The sequence below is a fragment of the Mus musculus genome, chromosome 18 (genome assembly GCF_000001635.26).
Source record: "Mus musculus strain C57BL/6J chromosome 18, GRCm38.p6 C57BL/6J".
Classification (NCBI taxonomy): domain Eukaryota; kingdom Metazoa; phylum Chordata; class Mammalia; order Rodentia; family Muridae; genus Mus; species Mus musculus.
Window position 1 is genome coordinate 34,775,429 of NC_000084.6, and position 26,503 is coordinate 34,801,931.

The 26,503-nt window shown below is 42.8% G+C and overlaps 1 protein-coding gene across 1 annotated transcript in view; it reads left to right on the plus strand.

The window, feature by feature from the left end:
- Positions 1-1,579: 1,579 nt before the first annotated feature.
- Kdm3b (KDM3B lysine (K)-specific demethylase 3B) overlaps positions 1,580-26,503 on the plus strand; it is a 62,363-nt gene continuing 37,439 nt past the window's right edge. Inside the window, exons 1-6 of the mRNA NM_001081256.1 lie at positions 1,580-1,897; positions 17,576-17,743; positions 19,022-19,135; positions 20,247-20,352; positions 21,360-21,484; positions 23,857-23,931. Of these exons, the coding sequence (NP_001074725.1) occupies positions 1,703-1,897; positions 17,576-17,743; positions 19,022-19,135; positions 20,247-20,352; positions 21,360-21,484; positions 23,857-23,931 (783 nt within the window). The 5' untranslated portion in view covers positions 1,580-1,702. The remainder of the gene's footprint in view (positions 1,898-17,575; positions 17,744-19,021; positions 19,136-20,246; positions 20,353-21,359; positions 21,485-23,856; positions 23,932-26,503) is intronic.

Below are 26,503 nucleotides of genomic sequence, written 5' to 3' on the forward strand. Positions count from 1 at the left end.
GAAGTTTTTGTTTCCTTGGAGCTCCACACGGTTGGCGTTAGGATGACTTCTCTAGATACAAAGTTGGTAGTTGGTGTCTCCTATCCCAGTGTTTGCTTTAAAAAAAGGGTCAAAGGTCTAAACAAGGTTATGGAGAAGGAGATAACTAGGTAGTGACAAAAGCTTTGGGCTGATGGAAGAACTTGCCACTTTTACAGCAACTGGCGTGGTTTATTACTAGACCTTGTCTCTTTCTGGCTTATATATCCTTAGACTGTGTATTCGAGAGACTGTTAGAGAGAAGGCAGTCTAGCATCACCAACATCAAATGCTGGAGAGTCTCCACTGCCTACTGGGGATGAGTATGGCCAAATGTCAGCAACTTGCCTCTACAGTACCTTTTCTGATTGGGATTGAAGAGTATCTCACACCTGAAATAGTTCTAATACATGTTACTGTGCTTTCTTTGCCTGCAACCCCATTATTTCCATGGCAAAATGAAATGCTACCAAGTCAGGTGGTCTCTTTCCTATTCCCCCACAAGTTGAGTAACAGCTTAATAACATTGGAAGTCGGGCTAGAGAGGTGGCTCAGAGGTTGAGAGCACTTGCTGCACTGTTCTTGCAGAGGACCTGGGTTCAGTTCCCAGCACCCACATGACAAATGTTTTATAACTCCAGTTCCAGTGATCTAGTGCCCCCCCCACACACAGGCAAAATATTTAAGACACAGTACATAAGTAAAAGGTGTTTGTGTTGGTTTTTTTTTTTTTTTTTTTTTTTTTTTTTTTTTTTTTTGAGACAGATTCTCACTAAGTCACCCCTGGCTGACCTAAATCTCCCTAGATAGATCAGGTTAGCCTTGAACTCGAAGAGATCTGTCTGCCTCTGCTGGGGTTAAGAATATGTGTCACACCTGGCTAAAAATACATCTTCAAAACCCAGTAAAATTGGTCCATTAGAAAAGGGAAGAAGCGCTACAGGTTCAAGGCAAAAAAACTAAGATGTTAAAAGTACACTGTTTGTTGGTCTTTGGCCAATGGAAATCACCATAATCATATCCAATGGATGTTAAGCATTGGTCAATGGGAAAGGAACCTATCAAGAACTGAATTACTGATGAGCCAAGGAGAAGGAAGATAGTGTTCCATGCGGTGGATACTTCCTAACGTATCCTAACATACCTGTTTTAGGATAAATGACTCTTATTGGGGTTAGTAGTCTTTGCTCAACACATCCATCTTCTAGGTACCTTGCCACCTCTCCCCACCCCCTTAAGTCTTTGGTGATGTCTGAGGAGAGCAAGCTTAAGCACAACACGTGACCACTTGAAGAAAGACTGGAACCAGGGATGGGGCGACTGGGGGAGAGGAAGATGAAGGACCCGCCCACCTCCCCGCCCCCCAGTGGAAATTGCAATTCCCCTCCCGATCGCAGGGGGCACTGCAGGCCCCGGGGAGGTTGGGGCGGAGCACTGTGAGGGGCTGAGAGCTGCTGCCCAGCTCCGGAGCGCTGGGGGCGCTGTGTGCAGCCCTGGTTGAGCCTCCGCTCCCGGCCACGGGGGGCGCTGCGCGGCGCCGGTGGTTGGTGGTGGCTGGTGGGGGGGTGGGGGGGAGCGGCGGCCGCGGGTGGTGCGGAGGGAGGCCTTGCGGGTGGATCGGGCGCTTGGCGGCGGAGGTGGTGGGAGGCGGCGGGCGGGAGCGCGGGTCCGTCCGGCCCTGGCGATGGCGGACGCGGCGGCCTCCCCGGTGGGCAAGCGGCTGTTGCTTCTGTTCGCGGACCCTACGGCCTCAGCTTCGGCCTCGGCCCCCACGGCGGCGGCGGTAGTGAGCGGAGATCCTGGGCCTGCGCTGCGCACTCGGGCCTGGAGGGCCGGCACGGTGCGGGCCATGAGCGGGGCGGTGCCCCAGGACCTAGCGGTGAGTGGCGGCCGAGGCGGGCACGCGAGGCCGGGGCTGTGGGGCCTGTGGGCGGCCTCCCCGGGGGCCTTTGTGAGGGGGTGGCGAGGCGGGGGTGACCCAGTTCCGCGCCCCCGGCTCTCCTGAGCGCCCCCCGCCGGCACCTCGGCGCCCGGGCACTCTGGCTCTGACCGGCGTGGCTTCCGCGTTGGGGTGCGCGCCCCAGTTTCTCCTGGGGGGCGGCCGGGGTGCGAAGAGCTGCTGTTGCTGCTGCTTGCCGGCAGGCCCCGCCTCCTGGGCGACCCTGCTCAGCGCACCCCCCCCTACACGCCCTCGGAGCAGGCTCTGGAACCCTGGGTTCCCGGGTCCCGCAAAATTCGGCTAGAAGACGCGGACCTGCGGATCCCAGGTCGCCTCGGCGGACTCACTCTGGGTTCCCCTCTTTTTGGAGCCCTCAATGCGGCCGGAATGTGGGCAGTTACGGGAGGCACAGAGGCTGCAGTCGGAGCTGCTCGGGGCTTTTTTTAATCTGGCACTTCCTCCTTGTTGGAGCAGTGCTCGGCCTGACGGTCCCCAGAAAGGCCAGTTTTGTGGTCTGAATTCGAACGCCCCTTTTCTTTTGGCGCTTCGAGGTAACAGGAGCTGCAGTTTTAGCTTTTTGCTAAGTTTGAGGTTTGTGCTAGCTGAATGGGGCTGCAGAATGGTGCTTTTGGCTTCGAACTTGGGTTACTCCCCTAACTAACCTTGAGAGGTTTTGCTTTGAAACTTTTGTTATGAGGATTTGGCCGCTTGCCTCGGTCTATTTTATGGTGAATTTGTTCGGTAAGAAGTTAACTAGCATTCGAGATCCTGAGCTTTCTTGTTGTTGTTGATGGTGGTGGTAATGTGGCGGCAAAATGAGTTTTGTCAAGCCTCTTAAGTTCCTCATTCTGATATGGTAGTAGCTCTAGCTTCTCTGGTCAAATAAAACTAAGAAAAATGGGGCGGGAAGGATGCTTTTGGATTATCTACTGACCAGTAAACAGAAAGTGAATATTCTTGATGAACTTGATTCAATAGACATTTTATTCCCTAAATAGAAACGTTATTTTGGAAGGTTTAGGATTAATGTAGTTGAGTGCTGCTGGTTTCTGTGGACTTTCTCTCTGATCGGCAATCTTTGGGGTGGTTTTTGTTGCTGTTGTTTTGGTTTGGTTTGGTTTGGGTTTTTTGTGACTTGTTCCCTGGATCAAGTTTTCCTCTCCTGTTTGAATTGACCAGCTTGGATCCTTCTCCGGGATGTATAATGAAGGCTTGTTAAGGGTATTTATGAAGCTTTAGTGAAGTGAATTTTTTTAAAAGATGCCACAAATATAAGGGGTTCAGGATGTAATAAGATGGAGTTTGACTAAATTACTCTGCCCTTGGGTTCAGATCCAGGCAGTTTCTTTTCTGATTCACAAATTCACCTTGGAAGCAAATCGTTCTTCAGATCCACCCTTATGTGCATATTCTGACCTGAGGTGTTGTCTTTCCTGACTTCTAGACTGGAAGTTACTTCCCAATTCTTTGAATAGTTGTTTCCCTGTTTCGGCCATCAGATGAATCGAGCTAATGAGCTGTGCACCTGAAATGGCTACCCATTCACTTTGGCGGTGTTGGTTTCCCTGAGGGCAGAGGTTTTTGAAGTTCACTGAGTGTTGAACACCTACTAGGGCTAAATTCCCGATGCGTTTACCTCTTGGCCAGTAGGAAGTGGGTTTTCCGTAACCAGCGAAAAGCTTGCAGTGGTTCTTGGAAAAAAGCAGGTTGTACTTACAACTGTGTGCCGTCTTGTATGATGCAATGTGAATCTAGAAGCAAAGGTAACTTTGGGTTGGGTACATTTGTGTTTGCCACACTTTTATCCAGGCACATATATAAGAAAAGTCACAACGAAAGTCTGGGCCTTTAAGGTTTCCCAAAGCCGTCTTGCAGGTCCTCCTAATGGCCATGTCTAGTGAGGGAGCCCAGGCTGCCGGCTCGTTTTCCTTTTTCATTGACGAGAATGTCTTGGACTCTGGGCATGTGGACCTTTCCAATTTGCACCACACATTGTAGTAAACACAACTGTCTTCCAATCAAAAGTGTTCTTCCTGTACTCAAGGGTGGAGTTTGCCAGCTGCTGGCCTGTGATTGGGCAGATTTTCTTTCAGTTACGTTTAAGAGGTTTTCAGGCGTGCTTAGTTTTGAGTACTGCATAGCAGGGCGCCCCCTGTTACTGATGAGTAATTGAGGGTTGGATGAGTGAGTTTCTGAACTGATTGAAAACACATTGCTCAATTTTAGGCCCCATTAATACCCTCTCTCTAAATACTTGTTGACCCAGAAATATTTAAGAGCATACTAGTGATACATTTAATGAACCTGTTTTATTTCATTACTAATGTCATATGGTGCCTTAAGAAATGATGTGAAAAAAATGAAAATACTCCATTTCTTGGGAATTTCCATGAAGGTCTTAGGAGTGGGTGTCTCCACCAGTGAATTTCTCTTTGACAAGCAACTGCTGATATTTTTAGCCAGATACAAACCCAATTTCCCCCTTCTCTTGGAGTAGTGGCTTTGTCGTTCAAAATATGTGTTTTCTGTTTTTTAAAAATTATGTTGCAAGATTGTTGATTTTTTTTTTTTTTGCATTTATTTTATTTCCTAATCTAGTTGTACTCTGAGTTCCTAAGTCATTGTTAGTCCGTGTCAGTCCCAGAGTCTTTGGGAGTATTTTATATATAGGGGCAGTAGACACAGACAAAAATACCATGGATTGTTCTTTTGGGCATAATAGTACAACTATTTACAGAATGTCAGAGTTATAGACCTGAGAGCAGGGCATTTTAACCCTGCCTGCTTCAACTTACCAAGGAAGAATGTGAATTTTTTCCTATAAAAAAATAACTTATACTTACCAAAAAAAAAAAATGAGGACAAAGATAGGGTTGGAACAGTTGGAGGTGTTTGTCTGGCATGCACAAGGCTCAGGGTCAGTTCACACTGTAGAGACTAAGGCTGCTGCTGGGCTGGGTGCACACCTGCAAAGATCTTCTCCACTGAAACAAAAGCTAGCTGACTACACAGTATCTGCCGCCAGCTCTAGAAACAAAAGAAGCCTGTTTTATTTTCTGTGAATGAGTATCTTTGCATATACTAAGAGTATGTGTGATCTTCTGGACCTGGAATTACAGACAGCTGTGGGCCACCATGTGGGTACTGGGAACAAAATCTAGGTCCTCTGCAAGAACAGCCACTGGTCCTAACCACTAAGCCATCTCTCCAACCCCGCTTTCTTTAATTGAACATTATATATACGGATATAATAGCGCTCTCTCTCTCTCTCTCGCTCTCTCTCTCTCTCTCTCTCTCTCTATCTATCTATCTATCTATATATATATTATAAACATGTCCCAGTTCTCCTCAGCCCTTCCAGGGGACTTCCACATGCTAGGCACGTACTGTGCTGAGTACTGAGTAACACTCCCAAATTGTTGTCATTTTTTATAACTACTTCATACTTCATGGAATGCGTATGCCATCATTTAGTAATTTATTTTTATTTCTCTTGGTGGAGTCCACTTTATTTAAATTTTTGTTTGGTTTTGTTTTGTTTTCTGGAGGAATAGTGAACATACTAATCTGCCTTTTGTATATTCTTGTGTTTTGGTTTTGTGACCCAGGTTTCTTTTGTGATTTTGGGCATCCAAGAGTGAGATTGTCAGGTTGAACGTGTGTACTTTTATTTCATTAAGTAATGCATGAGTGCTTCCCAGTCACCAACAGTGGTGGAGGTCTGGTTTTCTTCTTCTCTGTCAGTATTTGCTATTGCCAGTCGAGCAGTGAGAAGTAGTATCTAACATGTTCATGACTGCTGTCTCTATGGGTGCAGTTCTTCTTGCTTCCTCCTAGTTATGCATCTTCCCCTCACTTGGTAAATGAACAGGGTTTCTCCATTCTGAGTTCTTTATATTGCTACTAACGCTTCTAGTATACTGGTTAGGTTGGATTTTTTGGTTTTTGTTTCATTTCGGTTTTTGTTTTGTTTTTGAGACATTTCTCTCCATAGATAGCCCTGGCTGCTCTGGAACTCGATCTGTAGGCCAGGCTGGCCTTGAATGCAGAGACCTTAGTTTACACTGGGATTAAAGGCTTGTACCACTACTTGGCTTCCCTGCTCTCCCTTTCTCCCTCCACCTACCCACCCAGTCAATCAATCTCTCCCTGTCTGTTGGTCTGGGTTTCGCCCTTTCTCTCTCTCTCTCTCTCTCTCTCTCTCTCTTTCTCTATCTCACAATGGCTTCTAAGTTTACTTGCTTGGAAAGGACTTTCTAAGACTTAAGATTTTATAATTATTCTTAATATTTTCATTTTAATCTTTTTCCCCATTTTTTTTTAAAAACATTCCCACTATCCCACATGTATGTATCCCTGGTGTGCTTGGAACTCATTATGTAGACCAGGTTGGTGAACTTAAGTGCTGGTTAGTATTAAAGGCATTTTCCACTATTCCTGCTGGCTTTGATCATTGGATCTACCATTCACCTGATTTGTTTTTATTGGATATGAAATAGGCAATCTGATCTACCCTTTCTTTTTCCTACTGACTAATCAATTATGGCGTCCCCAATTATGGCGTCCCCACTGTTACTAACTAAACTCTGTTGTGGTGCGGTAGGGTTGACCGGTGGTTTTAAGTGTGGTATTTGGGTGGCTCTGCTGTCATAGCTGTCTCAGTTCAGGAGTTTCAGGGAGGACTAAGACATTATCTGCCTTAATGTCTTAACTTTTTTTTTTTTTTTTTCGAGACAGGGTTTCTCTGTGTAGCCCTGGCTGTTCTGGAACTCACTTTGTAGACCAGGCTGGCCTCAAACTCAGAAATCCGCCTGCCTCTGCCTCCGGAGTGCTAGGATTAAAGGTGTGCGCCACCACGCCCGGCTTAATGTCTTAACTTTTAATCTTTCATTTTTGTTTCAGGGTCAGAATGGCTCTAAAAATCGCTTTGTTGTGATTTGGAATATATAATAATTGCAGTATCTGGCTAGTACCATGTGATTCCTATCTGGAAGACCTCTATGAGGAATGAAAGTGTATCAATCTTTCCCACCCCCTAATTCTTTTTTTCCTGCAGGGTCTCACTATAGATCCCTGGCCTGGAACTTGATATGTAGATCAGCTGGTCTTGAACTCTGAGATACACCTCTCTCCGCCTTGTAAATGTTGGGAATTCAGGTGTGGTACCACACCTAGTTTATAGAGTTTTAGATAAACTGGGCGTGGAGCTGCATGCCTTTAATTCCCAGCATTTTGTAGTATAGCTTTCAATGCAGTGAAGTTCTTCTCATTTAATAAGAACATGTACTGTTTAATTGGATCCCCTTTAAAAACACCTATCATCTTAACTTCAGATCTGTTGTTATTGTTGGACAAAGTTTCAGTATGTAACTTGATTGTGTAGACCAGGCTAGCTAGAGCTCACCTGCCTCAGGTTCTGGGAATAAAGGAAACCACCACCACTCTTGGCTTCTGTTCAGTTTGTTTGTTTGTTTGTTTGTTTTTCAAGACAGGGTTTCTCTGTGTAGCCCTGGCTGTTCTGGAACTCACTTTGTAGACCAGGCTGGCCTTGAACTCAGAAATCCGCCTGCCTCTGCCTCCCAAGTGCTGGGATTAAAGGCGTGTGCCACCACGCCTGGCTCATTTTTTATTTTTATTTATTTTTTTAAAATATCTTTCTTCTAAATGGTCTTTTTTTTTTTTTTAGATTTATTTTTATTTATCTTATGTGTTGAGTACACTGTTGCTGTCTCCAAACACACCAGAAGAGGGCATCAGATCCCATTACAGATTGTTGTGAGCTTCATGTGGTTGCTGGGAATTGAACTCAGGACCACTGGAAGAGCAGTCAGTGTCCTTAAATGTTGAGCCATCTCTCCAGCCCCCTTGTTCATTTTTTTTCCCCTTGTTCATTTTAAAAAAACATTTCTTTTGCCTGGTGTAGTAGTGAATTGCTATAAGCCCAGGCCTGAGGAGCAAGAATTTCAGGCCAGCCAGTACCATAGTTCATTGTAGGTCCACAAAAGAAAACTAAATAATAAGGATCTTGCCTTGTAGCTCAGGGTATCCTGGGGTTTTCAAAGCCCTTTCCTTAACTTGGCAAGTGCTGGATGGGTATCAAGTGTGCTCGACTGTACCGTGTCTGCACTGCTTGTTTCAGTGTTGTGCAGCGAGCCCGTCCCTGTCCCTGCCCCTGCAGTGACCTTCTCACCTTCCTTATCACACCATCACAGCTTCCCTTCTGTGCTTGTGTGGGGTGGGGTGAGTTTGTTCTTGAGACAGTTACACTATGTAGTCTTGGCTGGCCTGGAGCTGACCTGCTTCAGGCTACCTATGCCTGGCTAGGTTTTGCTTTTGTTTTTAAAGTCAGAGCCTTGGCTGGCCTTGATCTGGTGTTACAGGTGTGTGGTAAAGCTAGATGTTTGTTTATCAGGGGTTTGAGTCACTCACTCCTGCCTGCCTGGTACAAGTCTGTGCCCTGCTAGCTGTTCTGCTGGTTTAGGTTTCCCTTCACAAGTAGACCCCAGGTGGGAGATAGGAACCCCTTTCTGTTGTTGATTTTAACAGTGGTGTGTGTGTGTGTGTGTGGGGGGGGTGCTGTAGGCTTTGCTGCTTTAAGGTCAGAGCACCCTTATCTAACACCTGTCGCTCCTCAGTTCCCACTGCCTCTGATAGCGCGGTGACAAACCCATCATGCCTTCTGCCAAAGCATCCTTTACTCTTGTTCCCCAAATGGGTGAAACCTCCCTGGTTGTTTAGTAGTGACAAGTGGGGTGGCCTCTTAGTTTTCCAGGAGTGTAAGCTCTTTGTTTTTAGAGACGTAGTAGGTAATGGGGCTCCAGGGGACTGATTCACTAACCACACTCTCTGGGGACGGATTTGAAGGTCCATATGCAGGGTTATTAATTTACAGCAGAGGATACACCTGTAGAGATGAGGCGCCTCATCTGCTCTAGAAGAAGGATCTTTGCCTTGTGAAGAATTAGACAAGGAAATTTGGTGTGGCCCAGAGATACTTAGAGACAGCAGCCCTCATTCTGTGGTCTTCTCTTTCCCTAGTGCTTTCTGTCTTCCAGGGCTTTATTCCTGTTCCTTTTTGAGATAGCCTTGATATGTAGCCCAGGTGAGCCCCGACCAGCCCGGCTTCCTGCTTGTTGGTATTACAGCTACGCACCTGGATGCCCAGCACCTGGGCTTAAAGTTTTCTTTTCTTAATGGCTCTGACACGAGTGCTCACCTTGTGTTCGTGTTCTTTCTCTCTCTCTCTCTCTCTCTCTCTCTCTCTCTCTCTCTCTCTCTTTCTCTCCACCATCTTTGTATGTAGACTTGACTGACTGAAACTCTATATACCAGGCTGGCCTAAAAATCCCAGAAATTGCCCTGGCTCTACCCACAAGTGCTGAGATTAAAGGCATATGCCTAGCTTTGGTTTGTTGTTGCTTTGTTTTTGTTTTTGGTTCCTCATGACTTCCCCAAAAGAGTCATTTTAAGTTCAGTCCAGATCTCACTGATAGTGAATTCAGTATCCATATATTGACCTTATGTCTAACAGATCTGGGACTAGGGTGTAGCTCAATTGGTAGTGTGTTTGCCTAGCATCTTGAAGCCCTGGGCTCCATCCTCCACCCCACATTTAAAGTCATTAAAGCTGCAGATTGAGTTAAAGAGCACCCAGGGCTACTTAAGACCCTACCTCAAAAAGGAAAAGAAAACTTAAAAATACATAAATTTTTTGCTTTAGTTATGCATATTGTTTCAAATTTATGGCATTGTCAGTAGTTTAGTATTAACTTTTAATTTTTTTTTAAAGATTTATGTATTATATGTAAGTACACTGTAGCTGTCTTCAGACACACCAGAAGAAGGAGTCAGTTCTTATTACAGATGGTTGTGAGCCACCATGTGGTTGCTGGGATTTGAACTCTGGACCTTTGAAAGAGCAATCGGGTGCTCTTACCCACTGAGCCATCTCGCCAGCCCAATTTTTTACTTTAAAATAACAGCATGCATTATTTGTACAAAATAATGAATTTGTCATGACATTTTCTATGGAAACAGTTGACTTCAATCATATACACATATCTCTTTCTTTTCTGAACTGGGGTGTCTGTGGGGTGGGAAGGAGAGCTTTCTGTCCTCTGCCTTAGCCACCTAAATTTGGAGATTACAGGCATTTACCAACATTTACCTTGGCAAAGAGAAGTTTTGAGTGTGGACTTCTCTGTGTTTAGAGTACTTAGATCATTGCAGGATGGTATCACTAGACTAGTTACATGGTTAGAATTTTTAGATACATTTTTATGTTTTCTTGTTTTATTTAAGATAGGGTCTCAGCCTAAACTGGCCTGGAACTCCTGGGGTTTTTTTGTTTTTGTTTTTGTTTGGGTTTTTTTGGTTCCTCATGGCTTCTCCAAAGGGTCATTTCAAGTTCAATCCAGACCTCACAGCTAGTGAGTTCAGTATCCATATATTAAGCCTGGGCTTCACAATCCTTTAGTTTCAGGAATGATAGACTTAGAGGGTTACAGGCATACGTCACGATGCCCAACACTTCTTTTTTAAAGCTACTCCCAATTTATACGTGACCAGTAAGGAATACAAGGTTGCTTAGGGAATAAGGGCTAATCCTCACGGCAATCCTTTGAGGCCCTTATTGCTCCTATTTATAGGCAAAGGAAATGAGGCTCAAAGAGGCTGAAGTGTAAATGTGGGGGGAGTTGGGGTGCAAATCCTTACCTTTGATTTCACAAAATGTTGTACATGTTTGAATTTTATTCAGATTAACACCATTACATCCAACATTTAATATATAATTACTATGTTACATTTAATATACTCAGTGTTAGATGGGTATGAAAAGATATCTCTTGAAAATTCAAAGAAACTATAAAGAGAAAATTGTTATTTACTTAAAAGTAGCAGCCTGTAGACTTGCTTCATCACCTACTGTAGCTGTCCACATATCCTGCAGTTTTGTAAAATTGTACATAATTCACATTTAGAAGTCAGGAATCTTAGCAATTCATGTTTTGTTTCCTTTACATTCTGACAATCATCATATCCTGTCATTCTTTTTTTATATATTTATTTATTTATTTATTTATTTATTTCATTTTATATAAGTACACTGTCGATGTCTGCAGACACCAGTAGAGGGCATCAGATCCCATTATAGATAGTTGTGAGCTACCATATGGTTGCTGGGAATTGAATTCATGACCTCGGAAGAGCAAGCAGCCAGTGCTCTTAACCACTGAGCCACCTCTCCAGCCCATATCCTGTTATTCCTATCTCTGAATTCTCAAGTATACTTTACATTCATACACTCTTACTGGTGTTTTTCATCTTATTTCTTTGTAAATGGTATTTCCTACAGATCACACCCTTAAAAGTTTATCTTTTAAGCCTAATCCAAATTTAATTTTTCCCCATAAAAATTGGTTACATAAATAATAAGTGAAATACACTTATTGAAGAGAAAAAAATCATGTTTTATACCCATAAATACTTGTTTCAGCCGTAACTAGAGAAACCTCTTTTCAGTGAACTTCTGTGAATATACAAACTCATGGCAGCACAAGGTGCTGAGAATAAAGGATGATGTTCATCCATCCCTAAAGAAGACATTTATACAGTCCCCTCTGAGCTTGGAGAGCAGAGTGGGAGAAGGGACAGAAAGGATGTAAGCGCCTCGAAGGCAGGGAGAAGGGTTGTGAAATAACATTGTCTCTGGCAAGACACAGCAAACCTTTGCAATCATGAATTCGTGGACCTGCAGTTACTTGTACTGGGTTTGCACCAGGAGTCAGGTGTAGAAGAAGGAGGGGCTTTGGGCTTATAGACCATACTCTTCATTGAATATTGGCTACTGAAAGGTTTAGGGAGGGGGGAACTCGTTGCTCCCAGTTGTATACCCGCTGGTGACCCCACTAGGCTCTAGCAGATAGTTCCAGTCCAGAGGTGGCCCTGGTAAAATAAATGGGTCACAAAACAAAAGTCATGAATCTGAAAGACTCTGCTGGGGAGGAGTGTGAAGTATGGTTAGGAGATAAGTCTGGGGAGAGGAATCAGGCTATATTATGCACAAGGATGAAATATCAGAGCAAATAAAAAGTCAAATGTGACCCCACTCTGCTCAGTTCTCCTGCTTGTATCTGCCTGCCCTCAAATCAGCTGCAGCTTTCCTTTATCCCTATGTCTGCACAGTTGTCTGTTAGATCCCATATATATGTGTGTGTGTGTGTGTATGTGTGTGTGTGTGTGTGTGTGTGTGTATGGTTTTACTTATGTATATGAGTACACTGTAGCTGTCTTCAGACACACCAGAAGAAGGCATTGAATCCCATTATAGATTGTTGTGAGCTACTATGTGGTTGCTGGGATTTGAACTCAAGACCTCTGGAAGAGCAGTCGGTGCTCTTAACCACTGAGCCATCTCTCCAGCCCTAGATACCACTTTCTAAAACTCAGATTTATTTATTTATTTAGGTGTTTTGAGACAGGGTTTCACTGTGTAGTCTGGCTGTTTGTAGTGTGGACTAGCCTTGAATTCACAGAGATCCACCTGCCTCTGCCTCCCAAGTGCTGGGATTAAATGCCACTACCACCTGGCAAAACTTCTCTATATTATTTACTTCACAGTATCTGTTGTATTTTAGTCATCTAATTATAAGATGCATTGTAATTTCATTTTGATTTTTCTGTTTAAACTGAATTTATTTTGCCAGGTAGCATTGTCTTTCCAAAATTTATTTTGTGATATCTCCCTTACCTTAAAACTAGAAGAATGATGGCTCTTTGAAATTCTATAACCAAGCAACCTACCCTTAGAATCATCTAGGGACTGTTCGTAGCTGGACAGTAAAAACAAACAGAATTAATAAATAGAAGAATGCATTCGCCAATAGACCAAAATAAATATAAAATAAAAATGAAGAAAATGTGTAAAGAAGAATAAAACATAAGCAAAAATCCAGTTGAGTGTGCTGGCATTTATGCCTATAATACTAGCACTCAGTAGGCAGTAGATATGAGAAGATAATGTTCAAAGCCAGCCTCAAGTAAGTAGTGAGACTCTGTCAAAAACAAAATGCAAATGATATACCAAAGGGTGTGGTTGACTTCATCCGCTGCCAGAGAGCACTGATAACTTGGTAAAGACATCCAAATGTTTGTCAGAAGAAGCCAGGGAACCTAGTCTGGGTATGGTGATGTACACCTTTATTTCCAGTGTGCAAGAGGCAGGCACTGGCACATCTCTTAAAGACTGTCCTGGTCTACAGAGTGAGTTCTGTGATAGCCAGGGCTACACTAAAAACCTAAAAAGGAGGCTGGAGGGATGGTTCATTGGTTAAGAACCTCTTGTAGAAGACCTGAGTTCAGCTCCTAGCTTCCACTTGCTCCAGATGTACTTTCTGGCCTCTATATATTATAGGCGCCTGCACTCAAGGAACTTGGCACATACACACATGATTTTTACTTTATTTTATGTGCATTGGTGTTTTGCCTGCATGTATGTATATGTGAGGGTGTCAGATTGCCCTGGAATTGGAGCTACAGACAATTATGAGCTGACATGTGGTTGCTGGAAATTGAATTTAGGACCTCTAAAAAAGCAACCAGTTTTCTTAACCACCGAGCCATCACTCCAGCCCCCAAATAAATCTTTTTTAAAAGGAAAAACAAAACAAAACAAAAAGTGAAAGACTGGAGAGATGGCTCAGTGTTTAAGAACACTTACTATTCTTTCGGCGAACCTGGGTTTCTTCTTAGCACCCATATTGGCGTGTTCACTGCTGAGTAGAAGCTCAGGTCCAGGGAAAGGGAATCCACGCTTCTTCAGGCACCTGCACTCACACACCTATCCTATCCACCCACCTGTACTATCCACCCACCTGCACTCTGCTTTGTGTTTGGTTTTCTTTTTTTTTTTTTTTCAGATAGTTTCTGTGTGCAACATCCCTGGCTGTCTTGGAAGTTGATCTGTAGATCCGGCTGGACTTTTATTCTAAGAGATCATCCAACTTTAACGGATGGCCTTATACCACTCCCTACTAAGATACCTACTCTTCTCTTTTCTTTTCTATTTTTTTTAGCACCTACTTTTTAAAATAACACCTTCCAATTAGAGAGAGAGAGAGACCCTGTTTCAAAACATAAAAAGGGAGTGGGGTTGGTTTTTGTAGAGATGGCTCAGTGGTTAAGAGCACTGAGGACCAAGATTCAATTCCCAACAGTCATATTGAGAATCAGCCATTCGTAATGCCAGATCCAGAGGATCTGATACCCTCTTTGCCCTCTTTAGGCCTCTGGGTACCAGGCATACATGTTGGTGCACAGACATATTCAGGTAAGATACACAAATGGAAACTAAAAATAACTGGGGCAAGCTGAGAGGTGGTAGTGCGAGCCTTTAATCCCCAGATCTGGAAGGCAGAGGCAGGTGGATTTCTGAGTTCGAGGTCAACCTGGTCTACAAAGTGAGTTCCAGATCAGCCAAGGCTACACCCCATCTCAAAAAATAAAGATAGGGTAGGTAGGTAGGAAGGTAGGTAGACAGGTAGACACATAAAAATAAAATGTGGAAGAAAAGCTCTGCAGTAGAAAGCATGCACTGCGCTGGGAGTGGATCTGAGCTTGGTCTCCACCACAGCTGCCCACAACTCCAACTCGTCTGTCTTTGGTGTCCCGGCATTCACACGTGTATAATTAAAAATGAACTATATCTTAGACTAAAAGAAACACTGTCTGTTACAGGAGCTGTCTTTGCCAACAGGTTGCACTTTGTCTCCATTCTTCCTCTGTGCCGAGCTTTTGCCTCCTCTCCTCTAGAACAGTGGGTCTTTTGCCTCCTCCTCTCCTCTAGAACAGTGGGTCTTTTGCCTCCTCCTCTCCTCTAGAACAGTGGGTCTTTTGCCGTCCTCTCCTCTAGAACAGTGGGTCTTTTGCCGTCCTCCTCTCCTCTAGAACAGTGGGTCTTTTGCCGTCCTCCTCTCCTCTAGAACAGTGGGTCTTTTGCTGTCCTCCTCTAGAACAGTGGGTCTTTTGCCTCCTCCTCTCCTCTAGAACAGTGGGTCTTTTGCCTCTCCTCTCCTCTAGAACAGTGGGTCTTTTGTGGTTTTCTGTGATCTTACCTGCCAGAAAGTCTTTTATCAGTGGATGAATGCAGCTCATCTCTGTGGAGCAGTTGGCATCGTCCTCCCTCATCTTTGAACTCGTAATTGTTGCACAAAACTGTTGTAGTTCCAGGACAGATGCCTTGTCCAGGCTAGCATAACAGCCTTGGTCTCTACGCTGGCTTTACATAATTCTAAGCTTCCATTCCTCTGTCACCCACTCTTACACTTGGATATTCTTGGACCTGGCAAGTGAGTAAATATTCTCCTCTTCCTCTCCCTGCCCCCTCTCTTGTTTGTTGTGTTGTGTTGTGTTGTGTTTTTAGTGATTTCAAGACAGGGCTTTTCTGTGTAATCCTGGCTGTTCTGGAACTCACTCTGTGGACCAGGCTGCCCACCAAAACAGAGATCCACCTGCCTCTGCCTCCTGAGTGCTGGAATTAAGCGTATGCACCACCACCACCAGGCTACACTCTTCATATCAGTTATAGTAAAAGTTCTTCTTAGAGACAGCCAAAATCCAAAATGATGATTACAGGACAGACATGAAGTCAAATTACTACTAACAGTGTTAATCAAAATTGAAGCATTTTTTTAAATTTTGTTTTTTTGTTTGTTTTGAGACATGTTTCAGCACGTCTCCTTTCTAGCTGGGTAGTGTGGAACTTGCTGTGTAGAGCAGGCTGGAACCCAGTCTGGAGATGACACCTGGGTCTGCCTGCTGCATGCTAAGATTAACAGCATGCACTTGACTTTGTTAACCTTTTAACATGACATTTATCTGTGTATGGGGTGAGAGAGACGTGCATATATGCCAAAATACCTATTTGGAGGTCAGAGGACAGTTTGCTGGAATTGATTCTCTCCTTGTACCAGGTGTGCCCTTGAGGCTCAAACTTGGGTGCCAGGCTTGGTGCTAGGAGTCCTCTACCCACTGAGCCCCCTCACCATCCCTTACTGTTGCTAATTTTGAGTTTATGCATTCTGATTTAAGGGCACTAAAGCAAGTATAAACTACCATTGATGCTTTGTCTTTGCTTCTTTCGTTGCGGGTCTGGGTTCTTGTTGTTTTGTTCTCAGAGGATGAGGTCTCACTGCGTGTATCAAACTGGCCTCCTGCCTCTGCCTCCAAAGCACACCACTCGGCTCTGGTGGGTTTTTTGTTTGTTTGTTTTTAAGGTTCATTTTATTTTTATTTGTATGTTTACCCTTTTGTATGTATATGTACTACATGTGTGTCTGTGCTTAAAGAAGCCAGGAGAGGGTCCCTAGAAACTGGAAGTGAGCTCCAGGTGCTGAACCTGGGGTCTCTGTAAGAGTTCCCTCCCTCCCTTCTTCCAAGATTTATTTACTTATTTATGTATATGAATACACCATCACTCTGTTCAGACACACCAGAAGAGGGCATCAGATCCTACTACAGATGGTTGTGAGCCACCATGATGTGGATGCTGGGAATTAAACTCTGAGTCTCTGGAAGAGCAGTCATCTCCCCAGCCGTTAGAGTTTCTTTACCACTTTCCAGCATCCTTCTAGCTTTCTTTTTTTTTTTTAAGTTATGATGCCTTTTCCTGTCTAATGAGCATAAAACTGAGTTAGACCCTTGTACCATATAAAGCCAGGTGTGCCGACACATACATAGCATCCTAACTGAAGTCAGTGTGGGATACCTGAGACAGTGTATCAAAAAAGGAAATGTTTGGAGGCTGGAGAGATAGCTCAGCTTCAGGAGCACTGACTGCTCTTCTGCAGATTCAGAGTTCAGTTCCCAGCAACCACGTCATGGTGACTCACAATCATCTGTGATGGGATCTGCTGCCCTCTTCTGGTGTGTCTGAAGACGTTTACAGTGTACTCACATACATGAAATAAATAAATCTTTTTTAAAAAAAAGGGAAACATTGAAGCAGTCAGGTGGCTCAGCTGATGAGACACACTTGCTACCCAGCCTGCCGACCTGAGTTCTGTCTCCTGTGAGCCCCGTTCTAGGAGAGAAGTGATTCCTACAAGTTGCTCTCCAGGTATAAACTCTGGCACTTGTACGGACACACAAAACAAGTAAATGAATGTACTCAAAGTTATAGGGAAATGTCCTATTAGGTAATGACACTGGCCACCAAGCCTGAGTTCTGTCCCTGGAACTCACGCAGTGGAAGGAGAGAGTCAGTGCCACAGCTTTAACTCTGACCTCCATATGCATGCCTCCTGTGGCATACACTCCCAATAAGTCAGTTTCCTTTTAATCTTTTAAGTAAAAGAAAATATTAATAAAAATTACCTTAGAAGTAAGTTTATGGCCGGGCAGTGGTGGCGCACACCTTTAATCCCAGCACTCGGGAGGCAGAGGCAGGCGGATTTCTGAGTTCGAGGCCAGCCTGGTCTACAGAGTGAGTTCCAGGACAGCCAGGGCTATACAGAGAAACCTGTCTCAAGTTTATGGAAATTTTCTTCATCTGAAGCACCTCAGGAAAATGTTTTTGTATTACACAATGTGACATTTGAACGGGCTTTAATACTTTTGCAGATCTTTGTGGAGTTTGACGGCTGTAACTGGAAGCAGCACTCCTGGGTTAAGGTTCACGCTGAAGACGTGCTTGCGCTTCTGCTGGAAGGCTCACTTGTTTGGGCTCCCCGGAAGGACCCCGTCCTTCTGCAGGGCACCCGAGTCCCAGTTGCCCAGTGGCCAGCCCTGGTAAGTAGCTTTTCATTTCATCTTTACTTGTTTCTTTTATTGGATAGACTTCCAGATCACTGAGGGCTCCGGGGTTGGCTTACAGGTGTGTGCCAGCCTGGTTTATACCATGCTGGTGATTAAACCTACAGTTATATATATTAGGCAAGCACTTTCTCACTGAGCTGTGTGTCCATCTGCAAAAAGGCTTTATTTGGTTTGCTTTTTTTTCTATTGTTGTTCTATTTTCTTTGTTTTTCTGGTGTTAGATATCAAATCCAGGGCCTCCCGGGGCCTTTTTCATACTAGGCAAGTGCTCTGCCACTGAGTTATAGCCTGCTACCCAGTGAATGAATCACTTTCATTGGATAGGAACATTTTGACCTTTTTTTCTTATGTGTTCCCATACATATTTACCTTATAACTACTCATCAGGGATTGTGAAATCTACATGCTACCTCCTTAACAGGCTTTGATTTCTAAAGTTACCAAAGCAAAAATTCAACAGATCTTTTCTTCCTGTGCTCTGAAGAAAGGTTGTTTGTTGTTTGTTTTTCTAGATAGGTTTCTCTATGTAGCCCTAGCTATCCTGGAACTCACTCTATAGACCAGACTGGCCTTGAACTCAAGAGGTCCCCCTGCCTCTGTCTCCTAAGTGCTGGGATTAAAGGCATGCACCATCATACCTGGCTTATTCCAGTGACTGATAAATCTCACAGAGGCTTCAGGAGCTGTAGAGACAAATGTAACTTGTGTATTGGGGGATCTTCCTTGACCATCTCCCAAGTGCTGGGATTACAGACATGGACTAGCACACCTTCACTACAGCTCTTACTCTGGACTGTTATAGTTTATCCCTTGGAAGCCTGCCTGGTATGATTAGTCAGATCCCTTGTGATGGTGCTTAATTTCTTATTGTACATGTCCTTTTTAGATGTAAGGGCATTAAAGCCAGGTGTAGTGGCTCAGACCAATAATTTCAGCATTTGGGTCGCTGAGGAAGGAGCATTGCTTCAAGTTCCATACTGACCTGGTCTGTAGTGTGAGATCTGACCCAAAAACCAAATAAGCCAAATTAGGAAATATTGAGCAAACTGTCATTTGATTTGTTCCTTGTGGTTATTTGAGGAGCAGAGGCTATGTTGAAAATGTTTGCAAGGACTTGTTCTTTAGCTTCTCTGTTCACTGGGATGAGAAGAGAGTAGTGATGGGTGCTTTCTCTGAAGCTAAAGATTAATTGAGCTGTTATCTATTTTTATCTCCAAGCTCTAATCAATGTCTTGTCTTTGTGCTTCACAGACTTTCACCCCCCTAGTAGATAAGCTGGGGTTGGGGTCTGTGGTGCCAGTTGAATACCTTGTGGATCGAGAGCTTCGTTTCCTGTCGGATGCTAATGGGATGCATCTGTTCCAGGTACTTGGCACTTGCTCCATCTAGTCTTCGGCTTATGATTTACCTCCTTGCCAACTTCCTTGTTGGTTCAAATATGGGAATTTACTCTTTTAGCATTGCTTTGCTTCTTTTCATAAATGACCCTGTGCATTTTGAAGTTTTCTACTTTAAGAAGTACATCCAGTGACTGGAGCCTCTCTTCTCTTTTGCATATTCTTCTGCACACACTAAAGCCACCCAGGACTTAAAAAACTACCGTGCTTCTGAGGGTTTCTTCAGGGAAAAAAAATTGGCTCTGGGGTTCAGCAGTTAAGAGTACTTGCTGCTCTTCTGGAGACCTTGAGTTTGGTTCCCATCAATCTGTCCTCAGGCTTACTTACACTGCTCGTAGCTCCAGCTGGAGGGGAGCAGTGAACTCCTCTGCAGATACCTGCAAAGGTTATGTGCATGCATACACATGCATATGCGTACTCGACAGAAAAGAGGCTCCTTGCTGATGCCTCCTGATAGAGCTCATGTAGCTGGACCCTAGTGGGGAGTAGGGAAGAGTGATATTTGGTTCCTACAGCATGAAGTGACTCCAGTTCCAGAGGATCTGATGCCATCTTCTGACTCCTGAGGGCACTGCATTCACATACTTGTAAGGATTATCTGAAAGTTTTAAATTATAAAGGTTTTGCTCTTTCTTCCTTCCTTCCTGTCTGTCTGTCTGTCTGTCTGTCTTCCTTTCTTCCTTATCCTTCTTTTCTTTTAGAGTACATTGTTGTTGTCTTCAGACACACCAGAAGAGGGCATCAGATCCCATTACAGATGGTAGTGAGCCACCATGTGGATGCAGGGAATTGAACTCAGGACCTCTGGAAGAGCAGTCAGTGCTCTGGACTGCTGAGCCATTCCCAGCCCCCAATTTTAGTCTTGCATTGAGAGACCAGTATTTCCTAAACTGTGTTCTATGTTTTATTAATGGTAGTTTCTTTGTTATTCTTTCTCATCAAGAAAAATCCTTACTTTATTCATCCCTATGCTCTGTGTGCGTGTGATGAAGACCTTTCTAGTGTATGATTTTTCTTATCTAGTTAAGTTTTATTGCCATTCATTTTAACATCCAGGTGTTTGCTTTTATCTCTACCAGATGGGAACAGATGTTCAAAATCAGATTCTTTTAGAACATGCTGCATTAAGAGAGACAGTTAATGCTTTGATCAGTGACCAAAAGCTACAAGAGATTTTCAGCCGAGGTAAGAACAAGCAGTTTTCTGTCCTTGGATCCAGGTCAGCATTGATAGAGAGGACACAGCACCACACAGCTTTTAAATGTCTTCCCTGGTCTGTTGTCGTGTAAACTTTGAATTATCTGTAGTTAGCTACAGTTCTAGAATCAGTTGGAAAAAATAGCCTCTTACTCAGACTATTATGTTCAGGGACCCTAGGAATTCTACTCTGTGAATTTCTACCATTGGATAGAGGATTCAGCTTATAAAGTTCCCCGTTTTCCACTTGTTAATAGTGCCAACAAATACAGCTCTCAGCTCTTCTTTCTGCATTTCCTAGGACAGAGTTTTGTTGTGTTTTCTTGAGTGTTTATCAAGGAGTTAACCCCATACTAAAAAAATGTTCAGTTTTGTTTAAGATAGAGGTTACTGCCTTTAGAGAAAACTATATTTATACTTAACTATATTTATACTTAACCATTTTTCAAGAGCTAAAAACTTGCTAATACCAGCAAAGTGTTTGCATAAAGCAATCCATTCAAGACCTATTGTACGTTAGCAACAGAAGAAAGGGGGAGGCCTATGCTAGAAGTTGTCAGTGGTAACGTGTGTCTGTAGCACAGTCCTGGGTCCCATCATTCATCATCAATTGAACTTTTCAACCAAAGTATTTAAAACTGAGGTGGCAGGACATTAATGGTCACTTATCATTCCCATGGCCATTTTATCTAATGACACATTCAGCTTAGTGGCCTGGTTTGCTTTTCTTTTCTTTGAAGCTTAGGCAGGCCTTTCAGAACTTTTTTTTTTTTTTTTTTTTTTTAAGATTGAGGAAAAAAATTGGGCTTGGGAGATTCTTTAGAAATAAAAAATGTATAAAAGTTTAGGAGAACTCAGTTCCATTTTCGTGCTGAGTATGGAAAACTAGAGTTGCTCTTTTCTGTTCTGCACAGAAAATGTCAAGTTTGTATCTCATGTAGTTATGAAATACAGCTCAGCCCAGAACATTCCGTTGTAATTGGTCTCTCCTTTAGGTCCCTATAGTGTCCAGGGCCACAGAGTCAAGGTCTACCAACCCGAAGGAGAGGAAGTATGGCTCTGTGGTGTTGTGAGCCGTCAGGACTCAGTCACCCGTCTTATGGAAGTGTCTATAACTGAGGTGAGGCTCTTATTCTGTAAGAGGTACAGCATTGCCTTACAGAAAATAACATAAGAATGTAACTGCCCACGCCTTTAATCCCAGCACTTGGGAGGCAGAGGCAGAGGCAGGTGGATTTCTGAGTTCGAGGCCAGCCTGGTCTACAGAGTGAGTTCCAGGACAGCCAGGGCTATACAGAGAAACCCTGTCTCGAAACAAAACAAAACAAAACAAAACAAAAAAAAGAATGTAACTGCCTCAGCATAGAATCCACAGGAAGACTGGATTTTACTTCTGCCTGTTTTCTTCATTGCTGAACCTGTCATTGTGAGTTAGAGGTAAACATGCAAAAACCCCATTGGCTTCATAGCTTTGGGATAATGTCTTTGAAAGTACTTTTGTAAACCAAGTGTGGCTGTGCATATGTGTGGTCTAGCACTCTGAAAGTGTTAATCCCATCTATGGAGATTAAAAACCATTGCTTGGGCATTCTTTGGTCAAACTATGCAGGCTTTTTTATTTATTTTTTGCCATACAGGGCTATCTCTTTAAAGTAGGAGGGTTAAGAAAATAGCAATGAACATAGGGGAAGTTAGGGTTTATATGGCCCCCAAAACTGCAAGACTTTGAGGTTTCCAAGGATTAGGGAGTTTCTAGAGAATTTTGGTTATGTAGGACCTTGGCTGAAGATTTCAAAATTACTGGGCAGAACATCTTATCATAGTATGTTCAAGATTCAAGTCAACTCCGTAGGGTGGAGACATACCAAGTTCCAGAAACAGGTTAAAACACAGTCGAGCTGAAATTCTGCAGCACTCAGGCGGTCCATGAGAAGCTTAGGTGGATGGATCTTAAAGAGAAAAAAAAATTACAGTTGCGTATGTGTGTACTCTGTGTGCCTGCTGTGCCCTGTGCCCACAGAAGTCAGCAGAGAGTGGGGTCTCCCTGAACTGACATTCCAGACAGTTGTGATTTACATATGGGCAGTGAGCAGGCCCAGTGTCAGCCCAGGTCCTCTGCTCTAAAAGAGCAGTGAAGTCTCTTATCCTCTTATCCACAGAGCTGTTCCTTCTCTCCAGTCCCCACTACAGACTTTTTTTTTTGTTTAATTTCAAATAATATACATATATGTAAAGTGTACAACAAAAATTGCCATTTCCCCAAGGATCTTCGACTCCCACAGTGGGACCATCAATTTGATGTTTTCCATTTCTGCCTAACATTTTCTATGTGTATGTCCATGATACATTTTTATTTATATTAGTTGTATAAGTTATACATTAGTGATTGGTATGATATGGTACATAGGCACAACTCATCTTTTGAACATCATTGTATGTTTGTTGTGCTGTATATGTATGTCAGTATAGACACTTAAAACTTGACTCATCCTTTCAAAATACAGCTATACTCTAAGTGGATATATCATAATTTAGTCTAGAATTGGGGACTTTTAAATTATGTGCAGTATTTTCACTAAAAGCTATGGGCACAGTTAGCACAGTTAAACATTCCTTCACAGATGTTATTTATAAGAATGAATAAAGACGGGCTGGCGAGATGGCTCAGTGGTTAAGAGCGCCGACTGCTCTTCCGAAGGTCCCGAGTTCAAATCCCAGCAACCACATGGTAGCTCACAACTATCCATAATGAAATCTGATGCCCTCTTCTGATATCTTCTGGACTTCTCAAGACAGCTACAGTGTACTTTCATATAATAAATAAATCTTTAAAAAAAAAAAAGAATGAATAAAGACAACTTGGTGTGGGAAAAAAAGATGGCTCAGCTGTAAAGAGCACTCGGTGCTTGAGTTTGGTGCCTGGCACCTGTGTTGGGTGGCTCATAGCTGTTTGTAGCTCATTTACAAGGGATTCCACATTCTCTTCTGGCCATTTGTACTCTTATATACATATCCCCACACAACACATTTGTCCACATAATTAAAAATAAGTCTGTTAAAAATAAGTAAATTTCTTGGTGTGAAATTGCTAAGTCAAAGAAAATACAATAAATTTGTACTTACATCACATTGCCCCACTCCCAAAGTTTTTATTTTTTCTTTAATAGTTGAGTGCCTCTTTTAATGATTGTTGGCTTAAAGATATAGAAATTTAAGTGAGTATTCCTAAAAAGATATACTTAGATCTTAAACTCAGTCAGTTCTTTTAGTTCATTAACTTGACAAATATTAATGTTTGCACTATTGTAGATGTTATTTCCAGCACTATTATTGGAGATCACTCTTCTTAGAAAGTTTTCCATCTTGTAGAGAATTAAAAATAAATAAATACCTATATTGTTAAGGAGCATGTATGATATTATATCTTGGTTGTCAAGGTATTAAATAGCTTTTTTCCTGTTTTTCATGTGCTCTGCTTTCCTGCTACCATAGACTGGTGAGGTCAAGTCAGTAGATCCCAGACTCACCCACGTGATGCTGATGGACAGCTCGACACCACAGAGTGAGGTACAGTAATAGAGTCAAAGTAGATTGCGGAGCTTGTATTAATTCTATTATGTGGATTTCTTGTGTCTGGGTTTTCCTGGATACCCTTAAGTTGCTCCGCTCTGCCGGTTTTTTCCTGTTTACTATATGATTTGTCTAGTTAAGAGAGGACCTAGTTTGAGCAAACCCTTTTAATTAAAGCAGTGTCTCTCAATTGTGTAAGCCATGGTCTCTTTCTTTTTATATTCTCCCAGAACAAGTTTAATAGATAGTTAATACTGGGATAAATAATGCTAATAAGAGGAAATGAAGGAAAAGCTGTCTTCCCTCCCCCAATCAGGCCCCATTGAGCTCCCCATTGAATTCCAAGGTAGTCTGAAATTCTGTATTCTGTGGTGGAATCAAATCAAACAAATGCCCAGTTCAGTACTGCGCACACAGTGGCTTATTTATAATTACTATGAACCAGGCCAACTCTTGGTTCCTTCAAAGTTATCATAAACATACAAAAACATTTTTATCTTGGGGCTGGAGAGATGGCTCAGCAGTTAAGAGCGCTGACTGCTCTTCCAGAGGTCCTGAGTTCAATTCCCAGAAGCCACATGGTGGCTCACAACCATCTGTAATGAGAGCCCGATGCCCTCTTCTGGTGTGTCTGAAGGCAGCTATAGTGTACTCATATACATAAAGTAAATAAATCTTTTTTTTTTTACATTTACTTTAGCCGGGTAGTGGTGGCACACGCCTTTAATCCCAGTACTTGGGAGGCAGAGGCAGGCGGATTTCTGAGTTTGAGGCCAGCCTGGTCTACAGAGTGAGTTCAGGACAGCTAGGGCTACACAGAGGAACCTTGTCTCAAAAACCAAAAAAAAAAAAAAAAAAAAAAAGTTTATTTTAAAAATCTGCTTGAGCTAGCTAGATAATGACAGTGAACTCAGATAATCCGAGCACATTGATGCTAAGGCAAGAGTATCAGGACTTCAAGGCCAGCGTGGTCTACTTGAGTCCCTGCCTCAAAAGACAAAACAACATTTATAGTCCTTAAACTATTAACAGTTGTGTAAATGTTACTTTCTCCATCTCACTGGATAAGTGTGCAGTCGTTATTTTTCAATGAAACGGGTCTGTGTGTTGTCTGATACCTACCCTATGTAGATTGGGCTGGCCTCAAACTCCGAGATCGCCTGCTTCTCTCTCTCAAGTGTTGGGCTTAAAGGTTTATGCCACCATGCACCACTGTTCAGTCATTCTTGCTGAAACAAGATCAGAAGGAAAGGAAGGAGCCATGTTCAGTCTAATAGTTGGTTAATTCTTTGACTGCACCGGTTATCTCTTACTGTGTGTGCCTGCAGGCCTGAGGACGCCCGTTGTTTTGATGATGTGCTGAGCTTTCCCTTTGTTCCTTTCTAGAGCTCATTTGTTTCTTAAGTACTTAGCTGCTACTGTTCTGTTGTAGATGAAACTGGAGTGCGTGCATAGGTCTCACATCCGTCTACGCTGTCTGCTCACATCTGCTCAGCATAGTAGGACACACATTGGATGTTTAGGGAATGGTAGGAGACTGCTCTGAGCCAGGTCTGCAATTTGGCCAGATGTGTTAGAAAACTGGATCTGTGTTATTTAGCTGAAGATAGTGGCTCTTTTTTGGCTTGTTCTGGTATGACTATATTCTTGACAAACAAAGTGCAATTATTGTTGATATCGTAGCAAGTTTATAATAACCCTTTTTAGACATCCAAGATCAGTCCACTCATATCTGACTGGGATGCGAAAGTGTGTGGATGATTGAATGAACAAGAAAGATTATATCTCAGTGAACATTCATCTGCAATTAGACTGAAAACTTGCAGAATATTTTTAAATGAGGATGAAATAAAAACAATGTTCAATGAAGTGTTTCCAATTCTTGAATAAAAGATTTGGAAAACTTTGATAATATCACCAGGAATATAATAGGTACTTAGTCATAATGAGTATGTTATTATTTATTTATACCTGTTACTTATCTCTGTGGAAACTTGGGTAATATTACCAGAAGTGTGGGTCAAATGGAAGCAAATCTTGAGCTTTCTTCCTTTTTTGGGGGTTTTACAATTGGTGCTGGAGAGATGGCACATAGGTTAAGAGCACTGGTTGTTGTTGTGAAGGTCCTGGGTTTAGTTCCCAGTGCACACTTGCTGGCATATAACCACCTGTAACTCCAGTTCCAGGGATCAGATTCCCCCTTCTGGCCTCCAAAGGCATCTGTATGTATGTGGTATACATACATAAACTTGGGTATACATGCACTATGTATAAAATAAACCGATTTTTTTTAAAAAGAGTTTTACAAAAAAATTAAAGGAGGGAAAAAATGAAGTCAGCAAAAAAGAAAAAGAAAATTACAGAAATTAGCAAGAAGGAAAAAATTTATATTTTTTGGCTTTTTTGTTTGTTTGTTTGTTTGTTTGTTTTGTTTTTCGAGATGGTTTCTCTGTGTAGACCTTGCTGTCCTTGTCACTCAGTAGAGCAGGGTGGCCTCCAACTCAGAGATTCTCCTTGCCTTTGCAGAGATTAAAGGCATGTACCACTCCACATGGCTCCAAGAAACTTT